This window comes from Myotis lucifugus, unplaced genomic scaffold (genome assembly GCF_000147115.1).
Source record: "Myotis lucifugus unplaced genomic scaffold, Myoluc2.0 scaffold_0, whole genome shotgun sequence".
Classification (NCBI taxonomy): domain Eukaryota; kingdom Metazoa; phylum Chordata; class Mammalia; order Chiroptera; family Vespertilionidae; genus Myotis; species Myotis lucifugus.
In genome coordinates this window covers 53,053,262-53,077,487 of record NW_005871048.1, presented here as the reverse complement: position 1 = coordinate 53,077,487, position 24,226 = coordinate 53,053,262, and the positions used below count along the sequence as shown (strand labels likewise).

Below are 24,226 nucleotides of genomic sequence, written 5' to 3'. Positions count from 1 at the left end.
TATGTGACACTGTGCTAGACACTGGGAAAAGAGAAGCCAATAAAAATGCCTCCAAAGCCACCCGTCTTTCAAATGTAGCTTGATGTGAGGGTGAGGTTGGGGAGGACAACAAAAGTGCCAAGGAGAGAATGGCTGTGCCTGTTTAAGGAACAGATGACAGTTAATTGCAATGTCCATCTCAGCACCAGGGCCTGTGTTCCTCTAAAGCAGTGGTTCTCAACCTTCTGGCCCTTTAAATACAGTTCCTCCTGTTGTGACCCAACCATAAAATTATTTTCATTGCTACTTCATAACTGTAATGTTGCTACTGTTATGAATCGTAATGTAAATATCTGATATGCAGGATGGTCTTAGGCGACCCCTGTGAAAGGGTCGTTCGACTGCCAAAGGGGTCGCGACCCACAGGTTGAGAACCGCTGCTCTAAAGGAAAGCACAGGAGGAGAGAAGGAAGAGAAGCAGAGAGATTGTTCCAGAGACCTGACTGAACTGTCTATTCGAACAAGGTCAGGACTGGAAGGCCCAGGGAGGGTTGTGGTAAATTCCCAGTTCATCGCATAGCCAGTATGACTTTCACACGCTCTGGCTGGGAACTGAGAGGAGGGAGAATACAAAAATGCCACCTCCACTCTGAAGTGCAGAAATGTGGGGGAATCTCAAAATAACGACACTTCAGGCTGGTCCGTGTTGCTGCACTTCCTTAAAATTCACACTTTGTCAGTATATTATTTGCTTTTAAAAACAGCAAAAAATATTAAAAACTCTCATCTTTGTTGTTAGTTACAATAATTTTTATATTGCTCTTTTATTTTTCTGAGTTGTGTGTGCCTCTACATATTAACTCCAAAATACCCTCTGAGAAATCAACCTGGTGCACAAAAGCAGACAGCGATGGTTTCTTGGATACTCAGGGACAGGCTGGATTTGTCTCCTTTCATTTATATGCTACTAGGTCCTTCGCATGGTAAATCCATTGTTTAATAGCATTCCAGGTGACTGCACTAAAGGAAAAGCAAACCAATTCTGTACCATTTCAAAGCCTATGAGAGCTCTTTATTTTCTTACATTTCACCCACTTTCAGTATGAAAATGATATTTGCACACTTATGTCCTGTTTATGTAAGAAAACACAGATAGGCACGTGCTGAATGCCTGACATCTTGTTAGGAAATAGAACAAAGAAAGTCTCTTCTTCCTGGAGCAAAATGTTAGCCTTTCGAGTAGGTAATTTAACAAATCTATACAATAACTTCAGCATGGTCTCCCCGCCAAGCCTGAAATGGGGTTGTCAGGAATGGAAGTGTTTATTAACTCCATTCAATGAGCTCTTAGTGTGAGGGAAGCAGAAGACTGGAGTCAAATGCAGATACAATTCAGCCCTCTTGTCCTCACTCAGCCAACCCAGCATCTCTTGTGTGTAAGCCTCACCCCATCCAGACACTTGCCCTCCTGTCCTGCTACCTTCCGAATGGCATTCCCATCTCAGAGCGAGGGTCACCAGTCAGTAGTTATCAACTAAGAGGAAATGGATTTGTCTTGTTATAAATTCATTAAATAAAATGGCATCGAAAAGCTTAGGCTTCACAGATGAATGAAGGACATTACAACAATGTGCCAGGCAGGAAAAACTTACTCAGTGTCACTAAGATGAGTGTGACATAAACACTCATGGTGTTTATGTGGGGATCAATGAGGTTCCATGGGGAAAGTGCTCAGGACAGGGCCGGGCATGGAACAGATGATGCACGTGCTGGTTGCTTATACTCTACTAGTATGTTCTGCACCAGAGATGTTAACGGCTGGGATCTACACTGAAGCCACCTGGGCAGCACAGAATTAACCTGACCCAGACAGAGGTCTGGGCTTGCCCTGTGCTCCTGGGACGTCATCCCTAGGCCCCTGGAATGCTCTGCCTGACAGGAGTGCCTTTGTTTGGTCAGAGACAGTCTAAATATGATTTATGATGGGGTCTTAGGGCCATGCAGGATCTGTTCTGCCTCCAGAGGGCTGGAGACTGCAGGTGTCAGACCAGCGTCTGTGAGGCTGGAGACTAAAGGTCAGCCACGCAGGCAGTAGGTGATTGAGCCCCGAAAAAATCTCCGGACAGAGAAGGGCCGCTACGCTTCCCGGGTAGGCAGTACTCCCTGCATGGTGACATGTAACATTGTCGAGAGAGTAGCGCTGTGCGTGACTGCACAGAGAAGACAATGAAAGCTCCACACTTGCTAGTTTTCCTGCCCCTTCCTTTGGCTGATGTTCATCTCTATTTTTTCCTTGTAATAACCCATAACTGGGAGGATAATGGTGTTCAGTGAGTTCTGTGAGTCCTTTTACGAAGTTACCCAACCTCAGGGTGGTCCTGGGAACCCCAAACTTGCCATTGGAGTCAGCAGTGAGGGTGGTCACGTGTGGATGGCCCCTCTGCCTGAGCAGTGGGCTCACTCCTGCATTTCCTTATCACAATAGTGTTAGTTTAACCATCTCCTACGGGGAACCACCCCTTGAGCACAATCCCTTAAGCACAGTGAACCTATTATAACACTTCTGGAAGTGTTCACTGAGGGGCCTACATCTGTGGTGCCAATATTAAAAGATGCCAGGCTTTTTGCTAATGTTTGCATATAATTTCATTTTAAATCTGCTTGCCTCTGGAATGGAGCAGCTGTGGCCAGAGGCTTGGGCAGGATTTGAAGCTCCAGTGGAGGAATGGGGCCCAAAGTGGCCCTCTTCTGGACGGATGTGTGAGCAGGTCCACAGTGTGAGGCAGACCCCTGCCCAAATCCCCAACATAGAAAAAGTGGCCAAAAATAGCTGCAACCTGCCTGGCTATGGCACTTCTGAGCATCAAGCAGACACAGCTGGCCCAAGGCACAAGCAGGGCTGGTCACCCCACCTGCAATGTCATCTGGGCTGAGGCTCCACATATAGTCTAGTTTTGCCCAGGGCCCTGGCTGCATAAGGAAGGCAACATCACAGGTAGGATTATGGCTGTGGGCAGAGGAAGAAAATCCCACTCAATAGGAGCCTGGAAGTAGCAATGCCAAAGCTCACAGGAGCAATTAACGCTGAGACATTTAGCCAACAAACTCAAATCCCGCAAGAAATCAATCTTAAGAAAATGAAAATAAAATGACTATGGAAAAGGTATGTTTAATATGCTTACAGGCATTTTTTTAAAGCATCAATATAAGCAAAATATATGTCATAAAACCAAAAGATGGGCAAAAACAGAAAAAGCAGATACAAAAGAAATTCAACAACAATAAATATGGAGATGACAAAATAAAGTCATCCATTAGGGAGACACTGAGTGAGCAGCCATGGGTGCCTTCTATTGTAGTCTACTCTCATAGGTGCAAAGACATGACAGTGAAAAGAATATCACTGCCCAGGAGTTTATATTTTTGCAGAGGATACAGTCAACAGACAAAAAGAGAGAATATGATTTGAGGTGCTATAAATCCTTGTCAATGCTATGGGAAACTGGAGTAGGCTGAGGTGTTGCCCAATGGGGTGGCATCTGAAGGTCGGGAAATGCTGCTCTGAGACAGGGACCCATGAGGTCAATGAAGATAACACAGGAGCCACGCTGCATGGGGAAGAAGAGCATTCCAGACAGATGGAGGTCCTTATCCTGACAAACTGATTCTATTAAACTACTAATCATAGAGCAAACATTTTATTTCCCGTGAAATTATGGATGTTCTAATTATGTTGACAACAGGTCTGATGCCACTCGAACTATGCTAATCCATTCTGTATCAGGAATCCTGGCTAATACATGTAGACAACACAATGCCTGCAAATAGAGTGAATTCAGGATTTGAAAGGGAGAAAATGTTAATTATCTGGAGATGATGATACTGTCTATATAAATAAACTGAGACCCTCAGACAAATGAACAGAGCTAATAATAAGAGTCCAACATAACAGATCAACATAAAAAGCAGCAGTACCCTTATGCAAAGATATTAAATAGAAAAGGGAATAAGAAAAAAATGCCTTTAATAAAACCACCAAAAAATATAGGTACCTAAGAACAAGTCTAAGGAACATTACTACTGATTTCATGAAGTAAAAAAGTCTCGGAGGGACATAAAAGAAACCCAGAATCATTGGAGAGACATGCCATGTCATTCTATGGAAGGACTAGATACAAAATTATAAAGAACATATCTCTGGATGTTTTTTGTAGTGTCCTTTTATTATTTCCTAGTTGTTAAATATCTTTCAGAGCAAAAAATAGGAAATGCCATATAATTTAAATCCAGATCTTGGTGGAGTTTGCACTGAACATGACAAGCTGATTCTGAAATTCATATAGAAAGTAAGCTAAGAAAAGTCTAAAGAATAGGAAAACAGAAGAACATGCTCTTCCAGAAAGCAGGCTTCTTATAAAGTAACTAGAGGCCTGATGCACGAAGATTCGTGCAAGAATAGGCCTTCCTTCCCCTGGCTGCCAGCACCGGCTTCCTCTGGCACCCGGGACCCAGGCCTTTGCTCTGGCTGCCACCTCCCGCCTTTGCTCCAGGCCCAAGCTGCCCCCTGCCTTCGCTCTGGGTCTGAGCCGCCTCCCACCTGCTCCGGCTGGCTTCGTGGCCGCTGCCCAGAGGCTGGCCCTCGGCAGCCGGCTGGGGCTTGTGGGAAGCTTGGCTTCCTTCATCGCTGGGGTGACGAAGGAAGCCAAGCATCCCACCCGAAGGAAGTCAAGCGTCCTGCCCACTCCGGTGGGCTCCGTGGGTCCAGCTGACGCCGCCATCTGTGTGGCGAAGGGCGCCACCACCTTTGTTGTGGAGTGATGGTTAATTTGCATATTACCCTTTTATTAGTATAGATAGCCTTAAACCAAAGTAGCATTGGTTTGAGGAGAGACCAGTGGGTCCATGCCACAGGCCAGCAAACCAAGGCTCTTAATCCATCTCCTTCTTCTGTTCTGTGTGCGCCAATGTGAAGGTGGGAGGGACCGTGGACCATGTGCACCACTTAAGGCAGGAGGGGAGGCCAGAGAACAGGGTACATGATGAAGAGAGGCAGTGCTGAGACAGGGAAGGCACTGGCCTGGGCATGAAAGTGGGTTCCCATCCTTCCAAAGGTGAGAGTGATAAGGAGACTGACCCCTAAAGCCTCTTCAGGGAACTGCAAGAGAGGAAAGATGCAAGCTCGGATTCTTGTGTCTATTATGACAGTGTTCTTTAGAACCAGAGAGATCAACCTGAATTCACTTACTCCAGTCCTCACCCTTTGCAGAAGAAACTGAGGCCCAAACATGGTGGTGGTTAGCTGAGATCATGGGATAACAGAACCCATTGGAAACCTCATCCTGGGCTCTCTCCACCTAAAGCCCACCCGTGATGCTCTTTCCCTCACCCTGGAACTTGAACCCTTTAGTCTGTTCCCATGTTGAGTCTCCCTTTTCTTTTGGTCTCTACAGTAATTCTCGCTCACTGGTTCTCTGCTCCCACAAATGGTTCTTCCTCTATCCATTCCTGGATCCTATTTCTCTCCTACCCCAACTCTTGAGTCCCCACCAAGTCTGTGATAACCCTGTTGGTGCTTAATTCACTCTCTCTAGGGTGGCTACAGAACCCCATGGCTTCAATGACAAGCTTGAAGCTAGTAACTTGTACATCCATATCTGCAGCCCGGACTTGTCTGTGCTCTGGACCATACACCATCTAATTTAGCAGTCAGCAGGATTCCCCCACGTGGCAGCCCATTAGTCAGAATACACTCTCCTAAAGACAAAACATCCTCCAGTGGAGCCATTTTCTAAGCCGAGAGCATCACTAGGTTCAACACAAAGAACCGTGAGTTTCCTAACAGGTAAGGAAGCAACCTTATTGATATGATGTGTTCATGTTGATACAAAATCAGTATCACAGAAGTCTGTCTGTAAGAACAAAGGTCCAGTGATTGAGAAATAGTTCAAGGGCAACTACTAGTGTTCGAGAATTGGAGGCACAAGGTAAGGCTCCCACCCCAGAGGGATCCTGGAAAAACAGGAAACTCAGAGAAGCAGGAGAAGATGGTGTGAGGTGTAAACCCAGACTTGGCCATCTACAACCAGCGACAAGTGAGACCCAGGCCCGTGCCCTGGCTGCCAGCAGGTCTGATGACTTAAAATGGGCATCGAATGACTTCAGGCATGTCACCATGAAGAGAATTACTTCAAAAGACTTTCTTCTAAAGGTCTCTTATTTGCAGTCCAGGGCCAAATTTACAGAATTAAGTATGTCACCAATCAGAGCACATAAAGAAAATGTAAAAGCCATTTTAACACCTTACCTGGTCCCAGGGAGAGACGGTGCCTCCGAAACACATGAATAGGTAGGCCATGGCCACAAGACAGATCCAGATGACCACAGAGAAGAGGCGGAGCAGCTTCTTAAACACAGACTCGATGCAGGCGAGGATGAATATCGCAAAGAAAATTGCCAGGGCAGTGGGAACTGTTATTAAAAACGCCACGTGGTCTTCCACTTCCTAACAGGAAGAAAAATATTGCAAGGTGCACTTTAGTAAAACTGTGGAAGCGATCATTTATGTTATCAAAATCTCATCGACATTCATCAGTGTCAAAATATATTGGGTTTTAAAAATTATTTCAGAAGTAGAACAGTTTGAACTTTTGAAAATGTAATTTTCCTCTTAAATAGCCATGTTTTTCTATAGAAATATCCCAGTATTCGATATTTAAAGTATGCAAAAGAACTATGTCATCAAAAATAAAATTTCCCTGAAAAAATGGAGAAATGAATTTTATTAAGAAGTGAATGCAAGAATACATAATCCCTGGATAAAATAAGACAACCAACTTGACTGCCTGCATTACAGGATGTAAGAAATGGCCTGACCATAGAAAATGAAGGCTTGCAAAGGATTTGAAATCTTTTATTTTTTAAAATCTAAAAATGATCTCAGTCTCTAAAATGATGAGCTCTTATTTTAATGCATGGTGATTAATGTTTCAACAGGATCATAGGTTAATAGAATAGGGACAGAAAGTGCTAAATATAGAAGATGAGAGAGCGGGAAATACTTCGAAGACTGTGCTGTTTTGCTGGTTTCCTTCCCCACCTCTCTTGGGCTTTAGTAGCAAAAAGAAAATGGGCATTTATTAATAGCCTCTTACTAATTCATGATTTTAGAATCCACATTTACTCAATAATCCTCATTTTCTATACATCTCTTTCTAGCTCCTTCCCAAGGCACACTATTTCAATTCTACACAATTCAACACAATGTAAGAGACAGCATGTTTCCTTTGATTATGCAAGCAAGGGTGTAGGCCTTAGCTTGTGCAAACCACCATGCTGGAACTTGCTAGGAAAAGTGTGTACTCTGGAGAGAACACAGTTCAAGATCTTAAATCCTCATCCAACATGTTTAATTACCAAAATACCCAAAGGACTTTCAATTAAAAAAAAAACACCCTATGGCTGGGACCCTAAGAACTTCCATTGAGGTTTTAGAATTTTTAAAGTTAAAGTAAAAGCTGAGACTTATGGAGCAGCTCCTTGAGCCTAGTGAGCCCCTCCCGTTTTCTGGTTGCTCCCAGGTTCACTCCTCCCATGAAGCTTCACATTAGGTATGTCCCCATCCAGATATCAAGCCATTAACCACGGAGCAGATCAGCCAATTAACCACACAAGTCCAGAGTCCAGATAGACATGGAGGAGGAAGAAAGGCACCCTTGATGACTTTATTTCCCTTTCTTTCTCACAATTATATATGCGTCAAGTGATACCCGGGAACTTGGCAAGTATAACAACCATAGGAAATACTAATAGATTTTCGTGCTAAGCACTCTTACATATAGTAACCTCTTTAATAACTACAACAACCCTATGATGGGGCACTGGTGTTAGCAATACTCTACAGGAGGAAAACCGAGGCACCAAGAATGAAAATGAGTTGCCATGGGTTGAGCAAACAGATGAGGGAGAGAGAACCAGAGCTCAGGACAGGGATCTGGCTGGGGGTCTGTGCCAGTCACCACCGCAGTACTCTGCCCTCTAGCTTTGCAGAGACGATGAGCCGCACCAAGTGGAGCCAGCCCTAGCGTGGCCAAAAGAATGTATGTTTCCAGAACTGGCAGGAGACAAGAGGATTAAATGTGATGTTCTTATTCTCTCCCCCATTGCTATTTTTGTCCATGATTAAGTGTCTAAGTTGTACTCTTCCCCTCAGACACATGTTACAACCATTGCAAAAGGGTATCAGATATCCACCAGGCTGCCAGGGCTCCCCTGCACTCAGACACGGCGAACCAATGTAAGCATGGACATGACAGCATGCCCTCTGGGGATATCAAATTTGAGATTGTGATCGCTACACACATGGAGCTCTGAAAACCTGTTTTATTTTAAACCTCCCTAAATGAGCTTAACTGAGCTATGGGCAGAAAGCTAACTGGGGAATAGCCAGGACAGCTGTTTTCCCAGTACGACTTTTCACTTACTTCATTAACCCAGTAGGGGAGAAACCATCGTGGATTTTATTGCCTCTTATTTCTCCAGAAAGACTGAAAATGGTACAAAAATATGCATAACTGTAAAGTGAAAATTAGTAGGCAAAGGAACTGAAAGATTGTGATAGAGTCCTCCCAGGAAGTGGAGGACATACCTATAGGCACTTTCCCTGCACTTCTCTTAAAAGATCTGTGAACACGACAAAGACCCAATGGCCTATTACATTGGGTACAGTATAGGGCAGAGGTGGGCAACCCCTGGCATGTGTGCCAAACATGGCACACCAGTAACTTTTGCTGGCACGCGAAACCCTCTCTTATAATCTTCCATTTACAATTTTTTTTCTTAATATCGACTTTTTTGTTTTTCAGATAAATTCAGTGTAGGTGCATCTTAGATAAATAAATAATTTTACATAACAAGTTATCTTAAAGACCATAGACATGGATTGACGAGAGAGGGGAAGAGCAATTTCTATGCCTCTGCCTTAACTCTCCCTGCCTTCCTAGATCCAACCAGTGTTTTGGTTTCATCCACATACGGTTGTGAATCTTTGTTCTCAGTGATGAATTTTGTTAAGTCTCGTAATAGGAGTAGCTTGACGGATGAAAGTAGTAGCTCTCGCATATCTCTGAAGGTCACAAAATATAAACCTGATGTAAAATCTCTGTCATCAGTGATGCAGCAGCAAAAGTCCCACTGATAATATCAAACGGAGTCATAAAGTTTTCTGTCGGACTATCAGTGTACATGTATACATTAAAAAATAAATGCATTTTTCATCATCATATACTGTGTTTTTGTCGCTTGAATGAATTTTATTATTTCTTCAAGGTTCTTTACATACGTACACCTTAAGAGATATCAAGTAGGCGTAACACGTTCTCAAAAAATTAGGGTTGGCACGCAGAAGAATTTTGAGTCAGAGATTTTGCTGTTTTTGGCATGCACTCACAAAAAGGTTGCCCACCCCTGGTATAGGGCAATATAGGGTAAGACTTGATATTGTGCTGGCTTGAAACATGGCAGTCTTTGCCTCACTTTTTTTTTTAATGTCAGGGTCTTCATCACTGAGAAGACCTCTGTTAGACACAATGTACCCGGTGCGTAGGTCCCAAAATCTTTTCAAAGACCCATAAAAGTACCTTGATTTCTTGAAAAATTAAAACATCCAAGCTTTTAGGGTCAATGGTTACATACATCTTCATGCTAACACATTTGTAAACTATAATTGTGAACATATTTTTAGGGAGGCAGGAGCATAGGAAAGCCTCTGAGTCACAATGCCATCCTAGGGGCTTGTGTCATACTCCTGCTCACCAGATGCCTGGCATCACCAGGTGAATCCCACACCCCAGAGGACGGCCTTCCTTCAGCTTCGGTGTCCCCCACCTAGGCAGGTGATAGGATTGTGAGATGGCCAACGGCTTCAGATAGTCAGCAGCTGCTCATGAGGCTGTTGCCCTAACCACCGTAAACCCTGAGCCCACAGAGAGACAGGGGCTCTTCTAGAAATAGAACAGCCATCAATTTATTCTTCATTTGCCTTTGAACTCTAACTCTGAGCAAGTTTTAATATAGACTTCTCCACAAAATAGAATCTTTTATAAGAGTGTCAAGGAGAGTATTCATTAAAAAATGTATAAGCTTATAAACTACATTCTTTCCTAGTCTCACTGTTGGCATCATGCATTTTTCTTAAGGCTAAATAAATTGAATAAAGGAATGCCCTCAGACCTTGAATGACACGGCCCTCCTCCCTCTCCTATTCCATTCCCTGTGGACTGAAAGGTGGATGAAGCCACAAGGCACACCCCGTGGCTGTTTTCTTCTGGAGTAGTTGAGTTTTCAAAATTCAGAATACAAAGCAAACAGAGTTACTTAAAATAAAATGAACTAAAACATTGTCAATCTAAATAAATATGTTTATGTACCCTAATCCCTTCTCCCTTCATTCAAAAACTAAATGAAATGTGCTTAATTGCTTTTATTAGTACTAAAATGCCTTTAAAATATGCCTTTAAAAAGATAAAAAATTACCATATAACACATACTGAATGAAATGTATTAAAATGCCTTTAAAAGGGAGATGTCAAGTATAAACTCCTGTAATGATAATAGGTTCCTATTACTCTCTTTGATCATTTTATCCTTTCTTTTTCAATGCATTTTCTGTTACTTTTGGATGGCTTCTAATTGCTAGGCCTATTAAATACCCATTGCTTTTATTTATTACGTGACAGCCTCTTTGTTTCTTAGAGGCTTTTTCATGGATCAAGGGATTATCTGTATTTTCATTCTTTTCCATGTGCATTTTTTGCTTTTTGTTAAACAGAACTATTTTTCATTTAGATAGTAAAGAGCACTGTAATGTAAAACACTGCTTTTCTATAAAAATATATTTAGTGAAGTGCTTTGAAGTCCCAAGACTGCGGGTAGCAACCCATTACTTACTGCTGTGTCTCAGGGGGAGCTCTGAGCCTCTAGCCTACGTTTTCACGTGAACAGCAGTATGAACATTGCATCGCTAGATTCAACTCAATCCCTATCAAAATACCAATAGCATTTTTCATAGAACTAGAACAAATAACCCAAAAAGTTTTTAGAAACACAAAGACCAAGAATAGCCACAACAATCTTGAGGAAGAAGGACAAAGTTGGAGGCATCACACTACCTGATATTAAACTATACTATAAGGCCTATAGTAATTAAAACAGACACATAGATCAATGGAACAAAATAGAGAGCCCAGCCCACTAGTGTTGCTCAATGGTTGTCCGCCCATGAATAAGGAGATCACCGGTTTAATTCCTGGTCCGTGTTTCAGACTCAATCCCCAGTAGGAGGCATGCCAGGGACAGGTGATTGATGTTTCTCTCTCATCAATGTTTCTATCTCTGTATTCCTTTCCCTTCCTCTCTCTCTAAAATCAATAAAAACATATTTTTTAAAAAAGAGAGCCCAGAAATAAACCTACACTTATGTGGACAATTATTATATGACAAAGGAGGCAAGAATATACAATGGAGGAAAGATAGTCTATTTCATAAACTGCATTGAGAATATTGGATAGATACATGCAAAAGAGTGAAAATAAACCTTCTTACACCATATACAAGAATAAACTCAAAATGAATTAAAGATTTAAATGTAAGACTCAAAACCATAAACCTCCTAGAAGAAAATATAGGCAGTAAACTCTAACACTTCTCTTAGAAATACTTTTTTTTCTGATATATATCCTCAGGCAAGGGAAACAAAAGAAAAAATAAAGAATGGAATGACATCAAAATAAAAGTTTTTGCACAACAAAGAAAACCATCAACAAAATGAAAAGACTACCTACTGAATGGGAGAACATATTTGCCAATGAGACATCTGATAAGGGGTTAATATGCAAAATTTATAAAGAACGCATAAAACCGAATACCAAAAACCAAAGAATCCAATTGAAAAATGGGAGAGGACCTGAATAGACACTTCTCCAAAGAGGACATACAGGTGGCCAACGGACATATGAAAAGATGCTCAATATCAGAGAAAGGCAAATTAAAACCACAATGAGATATCACCTCATGCTTGTTAAAATGGCTATCACCAATAAATCCACAAGAAGTGTTGATGAGGATCTGAAAAAAAAGGGAACCCTCCTACACTGTTGGTAGGAATGCAGATTGGTGCTGCCACTCTCAAAAACAGTATAAAGAATCCTCAAAAAATTAAAAACAGAAGTACCTGTACTCCAGCAATTCCACTTCTGTGTATATATCTGAAGAAACCCAAAATACTATTTCAAAATGATATATGCACTCCTATTATGTTCTTTGCAGCATTATTTATAATTAGAGGCCTGGTGCATGGAAATTCGTGCACTGGGAGTGGGGTATCCCTCAGTCCAGCCTGACCCCTCTCACAGTCCAAGAGCCCTCATGGGATATCCTACTGATGGCTTAGGCTCGCTCCCCACAGGAGCTCCCTAAGCTGCAGTCTGGCCTCCCTCTGTGGAAGGCGACCAGCTGATCAAGGGAAGGCTATACCCCCATCACACTTCTGCTGCTGCCACTGCCAGCCACTGCAGCTGCCTGAGCCTTGGCCCTCGCAGCCACCGCGGCTTGTCTAAGCCTCGGGCTGGCCCTCGCAGCAGCAGCTGCCATCCGCTATCTGCCATCCACAGCTTGCCTGAGCCTCAGACAGCCACTGCGGCTTTGTCCAGAAGGACGTCTGGAAGACGTCCACCCTAATTAGCATATTACCCTTTTATTAGTATAGATAACCAAGCTATGGAAACAATCCAAGTGCCCATCAATAGACGAGTGAATAAAAAAGCTGTGATACATATATACAACAAAATATTACTTAGCCAAAGAAAAAGAATAAAATCTTATCATTTGCAACAGCATGGATGGACCAACAGGGTATTATGCTAAGTGAAATAAGTCAGACAAAAAGACAAATACCATATGATTTCACTTATATGTGGAATCTAAAGAACAAAATTAATGAACAAACAAAATTAAAACAAACCCATAGATACAGAAAACAAGACTGATAGTTCCCAGAGGGGAGGGGGTTTGGAGGACTGAGTGAAAAATGTGAGTAGATTAAGAAATTCAAACTGGTAGTTACAAAATAGTTACGGTGAGGTAAAGTACAGCATGGGGAATATAGTTAGTTATATTGTAATAACTATGTATGGTGCCAGGTGGGTATTGCAAATATTGGGGGGATCATTTTTAAAATTATATAATTGTTTAGCCACTATGCTGTACACCTGAAATGAATATAAAATAATATTGAATGTCAACTGTAATTGAAAAATAAAATTTCTAAAAAAGAAATCTTCTCTAAAAGAACTTTTAAGAAATTTAAGTAATTCTAAAAAGACCATGTAGTATGAAAGATGAAAGTGAACAAATATAGTGGTAAACACCTTGGTACAACCAAACACACACTGTCTATCTGAAAGAATAATAATAAGTGTATAATTTCTAAGCTTAAAAAAACAAAATTAAAATATTTAACAATAACAATAATAAAGTCAGGAAAATAAAAGTACAGATAAAGTGTTTCAAAGTCATTTAATGAACTAGGTGTCAAGAGTGACCAACTTTTAATTTTTGTTACGATAAAATTTCAAGGGTGACCACCAAAAGAATACAAATGAAATATATAAATCCCAAATGATCAGAGAAAAAAAATGAGAGAGAGAAAGAAGTAAACAAAATCAAGCCAAACAAAACAGCAATAAAAGAGTAAGGAGAAGAAAGAATTGGGACAAATAGATATCAAAGAAGTAAAATGGTACAAACAAATACAAATTTATCAATTATCACAATGACATAAGTAGTTTGAACTTGCCAATTAAAAGGCAGATTCCTTTTTTAAAAATATATATATTTATTTATTATTTTTTTTTATTGATTAAGGTATTACATATGTATCCTTATCTCCCCATTGTCCCTCCACCCCCCTCCCCCACTCAATGCCCTCACCCCCCTGGTGTCTGTGTCCATTGGTTAGGCTTATATGCATGCATACAAGTCCTTTGATTGATCTCTCCCCCTTACCCCCACCCTCCCCCACCTTCCCCTACCTTCCAAAACTGGATTATAAAACAAAGCCCAACTATGTGCTATTTAGAACAGACAGAATTAAGCAAAAAGACACATGCCCTGCTGGCATGGCTCAGTGGTTGAGCGTCAACCTATGAACCTGGAGGTCATGGTTTGATTCCCAGACATGCATGCCCAGGTTGCAGGCTCCATTCCCAGTGCAGGGTGTGCAGAAGATAGCTAGCTAATCAATGATCGTCTCTCATCCTTGTGTTTCTATCTCTCTATCCCTTTCCCTTCCTCTCTGAAATCAATAAAAATATATTTTAAAAAGACAGAAAGATTGAAAATAAAAAGATGAAAATATGCTAGTTTAATATCTTACAAAATATGCATTAAAGAAAAATAAAATTAAGGATAAAGTAAAATAATAAAATGCTCAATTCCTGGGCAATTATAACAATTTTAAACATCTAAAAACCCAATAAAACAGCCTCAAAATGTATAAATCTAAAATGTATATAACAAGAGGGAGAGTAAACTAATGTACCAAGAATAGAAGAGTTCAACATCTCCTTCCAGCTATTGATAGGTTGAGCAAACAAAACAAAGCAAATAATGCAAAAGATTTAAATGTCACAATTTAGCAAGCTTGACCCAATTGACAAATACAAAATTCCAAGCTAATCTAAGGAAAAACAATATTCATCTCAAGTGCACATGGAATATTTTTAATTATGTACCAAGAATTTTCCAAGAAGAGATATCATAAAGACCCATGTTCTTGGATCATGGTGATTTTAAATTAGAAGGTTATATAACAAAAGGATAAATCAAAATCACCACTTATTTGTTGGATAAAAAGACAACTCTAACTTTTGGATTGAAAAATAAATCATTACATAAATTTGAAAAATATAATTAAAACAATACCTATCAACACTTGTCATGTACTTGAAGAAAAAAATGGATCTTGGAGGGAAATTGGTCATTTTTAAAGTTGAGCTGAATTATCTATCCTCAATTTGGTTTTGCTTGGAGTTACATTTCTCAGAAGCCCTTTCTCTGTATGGCTCTTAGAGTTGAACAGATGAGGAATTTGTGTGGTTCTCACCTAAGGTCTTCACAGTCCGATATGGGCATGCACAGAGCTCCAGGCAGGCTCCAGCTGGCCCTCACTCGCCCCTGCCCCATATCCTGCTCTTCTACCCAAATGCTGCCACTGGTGAACAGAGGCCCAGCAGACTCTTGATGGCAGAATCTCAGAAGTAGTAGCTACACAGAAGCACAGATTCTCAAAGCCCTTTCTATTGAGCCCCCTTTGAGTGCCTAGCCATGTTTGTCTTCACAGATTGCTCTCACTTTTTCACTCAAACCAGCACGTTGTGAAGACTTGTTAGTGATTCTGCAAATAATTATTCTCCATTTGAGAAACAGTAGCTGGCTTGTTACTAAACCCCAGAAGGGACTGAATATTGACCATGGATACCAAGTCCCTAGGCCATCTGAGATGTCAGTCATTAACAGAATGTTGTGTAGCCCTCTAGGCAATAAAGCTGGGTATGCACAGAGGCATCTCATACTCAAGTGGAGGTGGAATGAAAGAATTAGGGCTCAGATAGGTCTGAAGGCACAAGTAAATCGAATGAGCACTTGATACGTAGTCTGTACTCCTGCTACACCGTCTCCTCTTTCTAAACTTGCACCTAGTCCTTGTAGAAAATTGCCTAGGCCTGAGGAAATAAAAATCCAGTTCTGGATTACAGCTGGTTCTGCAGAACACACTAGGGCCACCTACAAGGAGGCAATTAAAGCACCATAACTCAGAGCCCCTTACATGTGTCATCTTTTGGAGAACCAGCCACCATCCCTAGCAAGCTGATTACAATTGACTTCTTCCATGATGGAAGGTACAGCACTTTGTTCTCACTTGAATTGAACTTTCCTGTCCACAATGCTTCTGTCCAAACCACCATGGGAATTCACTGGTCTTACTCTTTTCTGCATCACTCTAAAGCAGCTTCCTTGATTGAAGGCGGGAATGACCTTCTGAAGACTCAGTTACAAGGCCTGCCTGTGGACAACACCTGGTGGAGCTGGGAAAATGACCTCCAGGATGCAGTAGAGGCTCTAGAACAGCAACCAATGCATGTCACTATCCTCCCAAAGCCCACGGTCATGGATAGAAAAACAATATAAAGTATAAATTCTCAACAATGAATCAATATATTCAATATAGATACTATTACGATCCCAATAGAGTTGTCTTATATGGAGATTGACATAGGTGATTGCAAAGTTTATATGGAAGAACAAAAGAATAAGCAAGAAACATTTAAAGGAGTGCATGTTATTTGCCCTGATTAATACAAATACTTATCATAAAGCTTTAGTAATTATAATCTGTGTGTTTGTGTGTGCAAGTGTGCAGTTTTACCAAGGGGAAAAAAAAACAAGACAAAACTTGAGCAATGAAACAGAATAGATAGTCCATAAAAAACCATTGATATGTGGGAATTTGGTGTGGAAAAAGGAATAACTAAAATGGACCAGTAAAAATTCATTCTCCACAAAAAAAAAATATGGAAATTGATCTTGATCACAATCTCACACCACATATATATCGGACATATGTGATATGTATATATATATGATATATGTGTGTGATAAAATGAACAAAAAAGAGAATAATAAACAGCAAGTGTGATATGAAGCTGACTTCTGAGGGTGGGCAGGGGAATGGGATAGGTGCAGCGTGTAGATAGAAATACATTACTGGAAGTACTCTAGGCTGGACTGGTCTCATGAGTGTTTATTTCAGCATGAATATATATATGAGCCAGATAGAGATGAATGAGGATTGTGCTCAAGAATAAAAAATTAAACACATTAATCAAATGATAACTTCCATTCTGTTTACCTAAAAGTCCAATTCCGAAGAACAGATGTTACGTATGTTTGAACTAACTGCAAGTCAATGATAGGAAAGAATTAGACATTAGATCTGCCATATGTTTGAACTCTGTTAACATTTCTTCATTATCTCTTTCATTTGCATTCACCTGATCTCTTTGGTCTCTTAATATTAAACATCAATAGCTTTTTATTGGTCCTAGGAATAAACTAGCCTAAAATGTTGTGTCCTTTATAATGTTTATGGGTCACTAGTAGCTTTAAATCTTAATAATTTTGCCCTCTATTTTTATATAACTGTAAAAAAATAATACAGGACATTTAACACACACATACAATCCTGGCTAGGCAGCTCAGTTGGTTGGAGCATAGTCCTAATATGCCAAAGTTGTCAATTCAATTCCCAGTCAGGGTACATATAAGAAGCAATTAATGAATGCATAAATAAGTGGAACAACAAATCTCTCTCTAAATAAATAAATAAATAAATAAATAAATAAATAAATAAAATAAAACACATACACATACTAATACTTCATTGGTCTTTGGGGATAAGCACATAGGAATGGGAGCCAGCATCTTTGATCTCTGGCTGGCCCTAGCTCTAATATCTCAACTTCACTGTGTCTGGTAGACAATAAAGGATGTTGGTAGAAATAGGCAGAGGTTCTAATTCGAAGATCATGCAGTCAGGGGTCCGCTTACAATAGTGTTGATGCACTATCTTCTGTAGGACAGTGACCCTAGAGACTTGACTTATTTATAGGCTCTTTCAGACAACAATAACCATCTTGAGAAATCTCAGGAACTTCAATGACCTAAAAACGAGTTATTATACTTTATGTTTGATGTTTCAAATGCAATAAATTGTTCATATAATATATTGAATTGTGCTAATCATTGAAGATTCCCATTTCAATAACCAAGTCTTTTTAAGTGACTTGGTTTGACTCTAAGATAAAATTGGCCATATGCATCCCTCATAGTCATGGCCCAGGTCTGCATTCTCTCTTGTATTGGCATCAGCATTCATTCTAGGACCCTGGGCAAAGTCAGAAAACTGGTTGGCAAAGCTGCTCCCAGTGGTTTTTCAGGCTGAGACTCCTATTACTGTGTCCATCACTCTGTCACCCAGATCTGACTCCTGGGAATGAAAGTGTAAACCCAAGTAAAACAAAGGAACAAAATTAATTATTTGTAACATTGCCAGCAACAGTTGGACTAATGAAGGCTTCATTCGAATCTCTCCTCAGATCCCTTCCTTGTGATTTTTATTATATCCTTATACAAAGAGGGCATTGAAGCAACATCAGTGAAATTTTAATTTGGTCAAATGGACCAAACACATGAGCTAATTCAACAACCCTTTCTCTCCCCCCAAATGCACCTGGTGGTGCAAACCAGAACTGCTAGGTATGTGTCACTTCTCTAGTTTGACACTGAGGAATCACATGGTAAATATCTTATATAACATCAAAACTACAAAATTGAAAAATATGAACATCCATATGAGTGTCAACTTGGCAAGAATTTTACTCCTGGAGAATGTTAAATTATGTCAAAATGTGACATTTAATTAAACAATCTATGCTTCTGTCTCTTTTTTTAAAAACTCAGTTATATGCACAACATATATCATATAAATAGAAACACATCCCCTGTGCTTTCATACCCAGGTTTAAAAATCCTAGTACTCAATTAGTTTTCAATGAGAAACACAGCTACAGGAGACCTTGACAGGAAAACCCCCAAGGTACAAATATAAGAAGAATAACCTACATTTTGGGGGTACAGTAGGTGTCCATCACTGTGCTAAGTGCTTCCATGATCTATCTCAATTCCCAACAGAGCTCCCTGATCCTAGTGATCTTATTCATTTTATTTCACAGGTGAAGCAGCTGAGGCTAGGGCAGATACATTAATATGTCAGGAACACACATTAAGTGGCAAAATTGAGACTTGGATCCAGATCTATCAGCAAAGTTTTGTGCTCTTAACCAGTAGGCCACATGCTGGAAAAGACAGCTGCTGGGGAAAACATACCTACACCATAAATTACAAGTGTTAATTAAGCACCTGTGAAATGGTTAGTGCTGTGTTAAATATGGGGAGTGCTACACTTCTTCCCTTAAGAACTAACAATTAGTTGAGGAGACGAGACGGATTTACAAAACTACCCTGCACGTCAGATGACAGTAATGTAGTGGTTGATTCCGTATAGTTCATAAGCTTTGCAGATGTCAGAGGCAGAAACCAATGCAGACAGGGTGCTCAGCCAAGGCTGGACTGTGTCAGCTCTAGAACTTGATCTTGTGCCCATGCCAATATCAAGTTCTAGAAAGGATGAGTGTACCAGTAGGTTGGATACAAATACCTGGCTTTGGCCAACAGTTACTGATCAAACATACCAATTAGTACAACCATAAACACCTTTAACGGAGCAATAGATCAGCTCTAACTGTGTTGTTATCTCTTAAATAGAATGTTTGATTTAAAAATATCAGTGAGTTGTGCTCGCTTCAATTGAAATGGATTTTACATGCCGCAGTTTTAATGCCAGGGACTGCTCAGACAATAGAGGCAAAGCCACAAACGGATACTCTGCTTAATGGGGAAGACACTGGGAATATTCAGCAAAATGAAAACAAATGATGCCCCACCTCAGTGAGTTCATTGTGAGGAAGCATCTCTACCCAGATTTTTTTAACATTCAAGAGAATAAAATGGATAATGACTCCCTTACACAGAATGAAGGTTGAGGATGTCCACATCATTATGAAATTTCAACAAGAAAACTGATTTTGTGCCAGGGCCAGATATGGGCATTCTAGACCTGCAGTGAGCTCTAGAAAAGTTCACCCAGGAAAAGTCAAACGTGCTACACCTGGTGCCATCATCACTGGTGCCATCACTGCTATCGCCATGGCATGACCATGAAGAAATGAGCTCACCTCTTTTGGTGTCAGTTTCCTCTTCTGTAGAATGAGAGCCATTCTAGCCCTAACACTATGTGGCTATGTGTTCTTTCATAGCAATAAGGGAAATGCAGATACAGAAGACCCACTAAGAACAATAGTTCCTGGGGGCATATTCTGTGTCAGACATTATTCTAAGTGCCTCACATGTACTAATTTGGACCATCACATTAGAAGACAGGTATCATTGCATTTACAAACAAGACAACTGGGGCATACAGAGCTTAAACAATTTCTCCAAGATCACAGAAAGGGACAAAGCCAAAATGCCACGCAGATAGATGCTCTTAACCATTACAGTTTCTGCCTTTGTTAAATGAAGAAAGCAAGGTACTTTAATTATGCACTTTAATATCCACAGGATGCTTCCAAAGTCCTTTCTTGCTAGCCCTCTAAATTCTAATCACCTTTCTGCAGAAAATTACAGTTTTCCTTTTCTTTTGTTTATACCAAAGTTAAAGTAAAAATAAAAACTAGTGAATTACTGGTTGCAAATTATAAATACCTGTCAACTAAGATTTTCCTGAATGTATAGAAATGCTCAAAAAGAGGTATCTTTAGCTACCTCTACTCCAATCCCTAAGAACAAGCACTATTGCCTTCATCCCCAGAATTACAGGACTAGAGAAAGTATGCATAGACTCTCCTGCTCCTTAGGAGATGACAGGCATATTTACCTGCCTTCTCCAGTGTTCCACCTCCCAAAAAAGGGCTGAAGGATTGACTTCTTCCCATTGGCATCCTTCAACCGAGGCTACTGAAATGTTGTCTGCAATAATAAAGCCAAGTTCATCCTACAGTGATTGGGTTGGTTGGTTGGTTGGTTGGTTTGGGAAGAATTATGATTCTTTCTCTATGTATAGACAAAAGAAACACTGATTTATCAGCCTCTAGAAAAACACCAGATACTGGAAATTTTATTTGTAATAAAAAGTACTTATGGTTATCATTGTAAAGATTTTACACTAAATCACAGTAAAAGCGAAGAAAGCAGATCATTTCTCAGTGAAAATCATTATTTATTCAAAGTACATACATATTTCATAAAAGTATACTAGTATACCCATATGGCTTTCAGCATCATACCAAAAAACACACCCAGAAATCTATTGTATTGCAGTATCTGGCCTCTTAAAACTTATGGGAATAAAATTTTTCCATTCCAGTTGAAATATTGACTATTTCTAGTTACAAATTTTAGCCAAAACAAACCTGGCTAGAGCCAGCTGGTATTGTGACAAACAAACAAATAAAAAATTAAACCTTTCCTATCAATGACAGGCAAATTTTGAGAAAACCTATCTGATTCGGGACATAATAAAAGAGGGAAGATTTAATTCTGAGAAAGGATTTTCTTACATTTCATAATGAGAACCAGCCATAGAAAATAAAGTGACATCATAAGACTTAGACTACTTAAGGTTTGGTCATATTAATTCCCAGTTTTCCAAGGCTAGGGGCAAAGTTTATTTTGCTCATCATATCCAGTACTACCATTAAAAATTTCCATGATAAGCAATGGAAAATATTCTCATATTATTAAACAGAATATTAAAATTCTAGACATGCTATCATGGGTTCTATTAACTTTGTTTCATGTCTAGATAATTCTTAACAAATATGGAGTTAAACCTACTTAATAGCTTTTTATGTAGCAAATAATTAAGCAAGATGGTGAAGTTTCAATTCAGAACTTATTTTTACAGTATAATACAAATACTTTGAGGATTAACTTCATGATGCAGAATCATGGATTGACTGTAGATTGAATTTAAGTGAAACTAGGTTCTGAATAATGTCAGTTAGAGAAATACAAAATCAAGGCAATGCCTACGTTTTCCTTTTTAGTAGATATTTCCAACCGCTTTGTACAAAGGCAATTAAATATAGCAAAAAAAATCACTGTGTACTGGAATGATGCTAAGATCATTTTGCAATCCAAATGTTCTCAGATCTATGGATGTGCATCAAGAATACTGCCAGACTTTTTCTACTACAAGAACTGATGGAAATCAAAATCAGGCAGATTCATGGGAAAGAAGGAATCTATCCAAGATTTCAGGCAGCAAAAATAGATCTGCTGAACTCCTGAATTACATCACAGCCTAGCTATTCTAGTACAGTGCTGGAAGGTGGACACCTGGGCCAGCCCCAAGCAGCTGTTCCCATCTCCTGAATAGATCTCTCAGAAGCCAGGCTCTGATCAGCCTGCAAAAGTTAACTCAACCCTATCCATGCAAACACTGCTCTATGTTAACACCGTCCCATCTTCTAATGGTCCTATCCCAACCATCTTTGACTATCTGGATGGAGAACATATTTTTGGAAAGAGAAACTGCTGTTTATGACATCACTAAAAGCAAAAGAGAAATAAACTGTTAGGAGCTCAGAACTATCCCAGTCCCTCCTGAGGTCCAGTTTCAGAGGATGTGCCCATTCCTCCAGGGTTTCCCACTCCCTCCTTGGCCTGCAGCCCGAGTTCCCACCTGAAGTTAGCCTTCCCACCACCCTCCCAAAATCTGGAATGTTTCTGTGCAGTTTGTCACCTCGAAGGATTTACACAGTAGTCAGACCATGGACCAGGTACAGCAAAAGAATGGGATCCATCTGGACCTCAGCCTGGGCTACAGCCGTGCCATGGGAAGTGCCCATTTTGTGCTGAAAATGATTTAGCTGAATGGCAGGAAAGTGTGAAAATAATTGATTGATCAAGGAAAAGTAAAATTGCCTGTGTAAACTTTGCAAAAGGAGACCACTCAAGCATTTGCACCACTTGAAACGGAACATGACGGAATCGTGTAAAGAACCACAAATACAAAGATCAAGAGGTCAGAGAAGGGTGCTTTCAGCTGGACTCCACTGAATCTCTGACTGACCCATTCAGGAACATCTATACGAAGGAGGTCAAATAAATTAGAGATCTATGTCATAGCAAAAACAAACAAACAAACAGACAAAAAAAATGCCGTGTGTGTATGTGTAGGGGAAGTATGAACTCCCCAGTTGTCTTTAAATATATTAACACTGCTATAAATAGGCCATCACCTGCTCCTCCTTTTCCACTTAGAAGAGAACAAGCCAGAACAGGTTTGCATTACAGCTTCAACAGAATCACCAGCAGCTATGTCCTGGCAAAACAGATTTCCAGAGGAAATCTGACGTGTTTTCTTCCCTGAAAGTTCTGGAACAAAAAGGAGATGCTTTTAGAAATGCTGCTTGCCAATGAGGTTGTCTCTCTCCGAGTCCTTTTTGGCCCTAAAAGTGGTGAAGAGAGATAATGATGCCACTCCAGGGAGCACTGGAGGCTGTGCTGGTTATAAGGGTGTGAGACCTGCTTGAACCCACACCCAGGAGGCAGGATCAAAGGGCGCTCCCTGCTCTCTGCTTTACCTGTACGTACTAGCCAGGTGTGATATGTGGCATCATGCTCTCTCCTACACTCTCTTTTTAATTTTGACCTCCCTGGATTTCAGCAGAAGACAGCACCCCTTCACCAGTGTGGGGGGAAAAAGGAAACTCTAGTTTTGAAAGAACCCTATGATGGCAAGTTTTCCAATGCATAACGTTTGAGCACCATCTGGCTCAGGATATCAGAAGCAAACTGCCAAGTACCAAAGACAGCTATTTTGCACACTGGGTGAAACATGCACAAACATCCACTTCTTTGCTCAGTGGACACAAATGTGGTGCATATTTATAGTCTAAGCTATATACTGTATGTATATATATAAACACTTAGTGAAGACATCCCCAGATCAACCACTGCCCCCAAAATATCTCACTGGGTAATCGATGCCTAGCACAAACATATCATAGGAGGTGCAAAAGTTTGAACCACACAAACAGAAGGATCAGTGACAGGAAGTTTACTGCCATCTACAGATTTTCCCTCGCTGCTCAAGGGAGTGAGCCAAGGATTTCTGCTTGAAAAAGACAAATTGGCAAAATTGACATCAGCCGTTGGGCCGCATGGTGCTCCTCCTAATGAAATCCACTTTAACAAGCGCTAGTGCACACAGTTAACTACCTACCGCTCTAGAAACGGGAACGCAGCTCGCCTGATACTTACAGGCTCAGAGGATGCAGAGTCACAACCGGTCAACACCCCATCCCTTTCTGTCTAGGGGACTAAATACATACAGATTTAAAGGCAAAGATGTACGATAATATATTTAAAAACAAAACACTTTCCTCCTTATTAACCACTTTCTCAAGGCAGGCTTTTTACAAAGTTAAGTAACACCAATTCAAACTGAAACCCCAGCTCAGGAGGCAGGCAGTGGCCACGGAAGCCGCGGGCTGATTCGGAGAGGGAC

General features: G+C 40.4%; 1 protein-coding gene across 16 annotated transcripts in view; it reads right to left on the bottom strand.

Annotated features, from left to right (window-relative positions):
* ADCY2 (adenylate cyclase 2) overlaps positions 1–24,003 on the bottom strand; it is a 275,450-nt gene extending 251,447 nt beyond the window's left edge. For 6 of the 16 annotated variants that reach the window (XM_023752062.1, XM_023752085.1, XM_023752088.1 and 3 more), the window contains exons 1-3: positions 22,956–23,091; positions 20,592–20,763; positions 6,284–6,481 (exon numbers count right to left, since the gene is read on the bottom strand). In XM_023752062.1, coding sequence (XP_023607830.1) covers positions 6,284–6,481; positions 20,592–20,651 — 258 coding nt within the window. In that variant the 5' untranslated portion in view covers positions 20,652–20,763; positions 22,956–23,091. Of the gene's footprint in view, positions 1–6,283; positions 6,482–20,587; positions 20,764–22,955; positions 23,094–23,979 lie in introns of those variants that run through there. The other 10 variants (XM_014453046.2, XM_023752113.1, XM_014453094.2 and 7 more) reach the window with 6 other exon arrangements.
* Between the last annotated feature and the right edge of the window lie 223 nt (positions 24,004–24,226).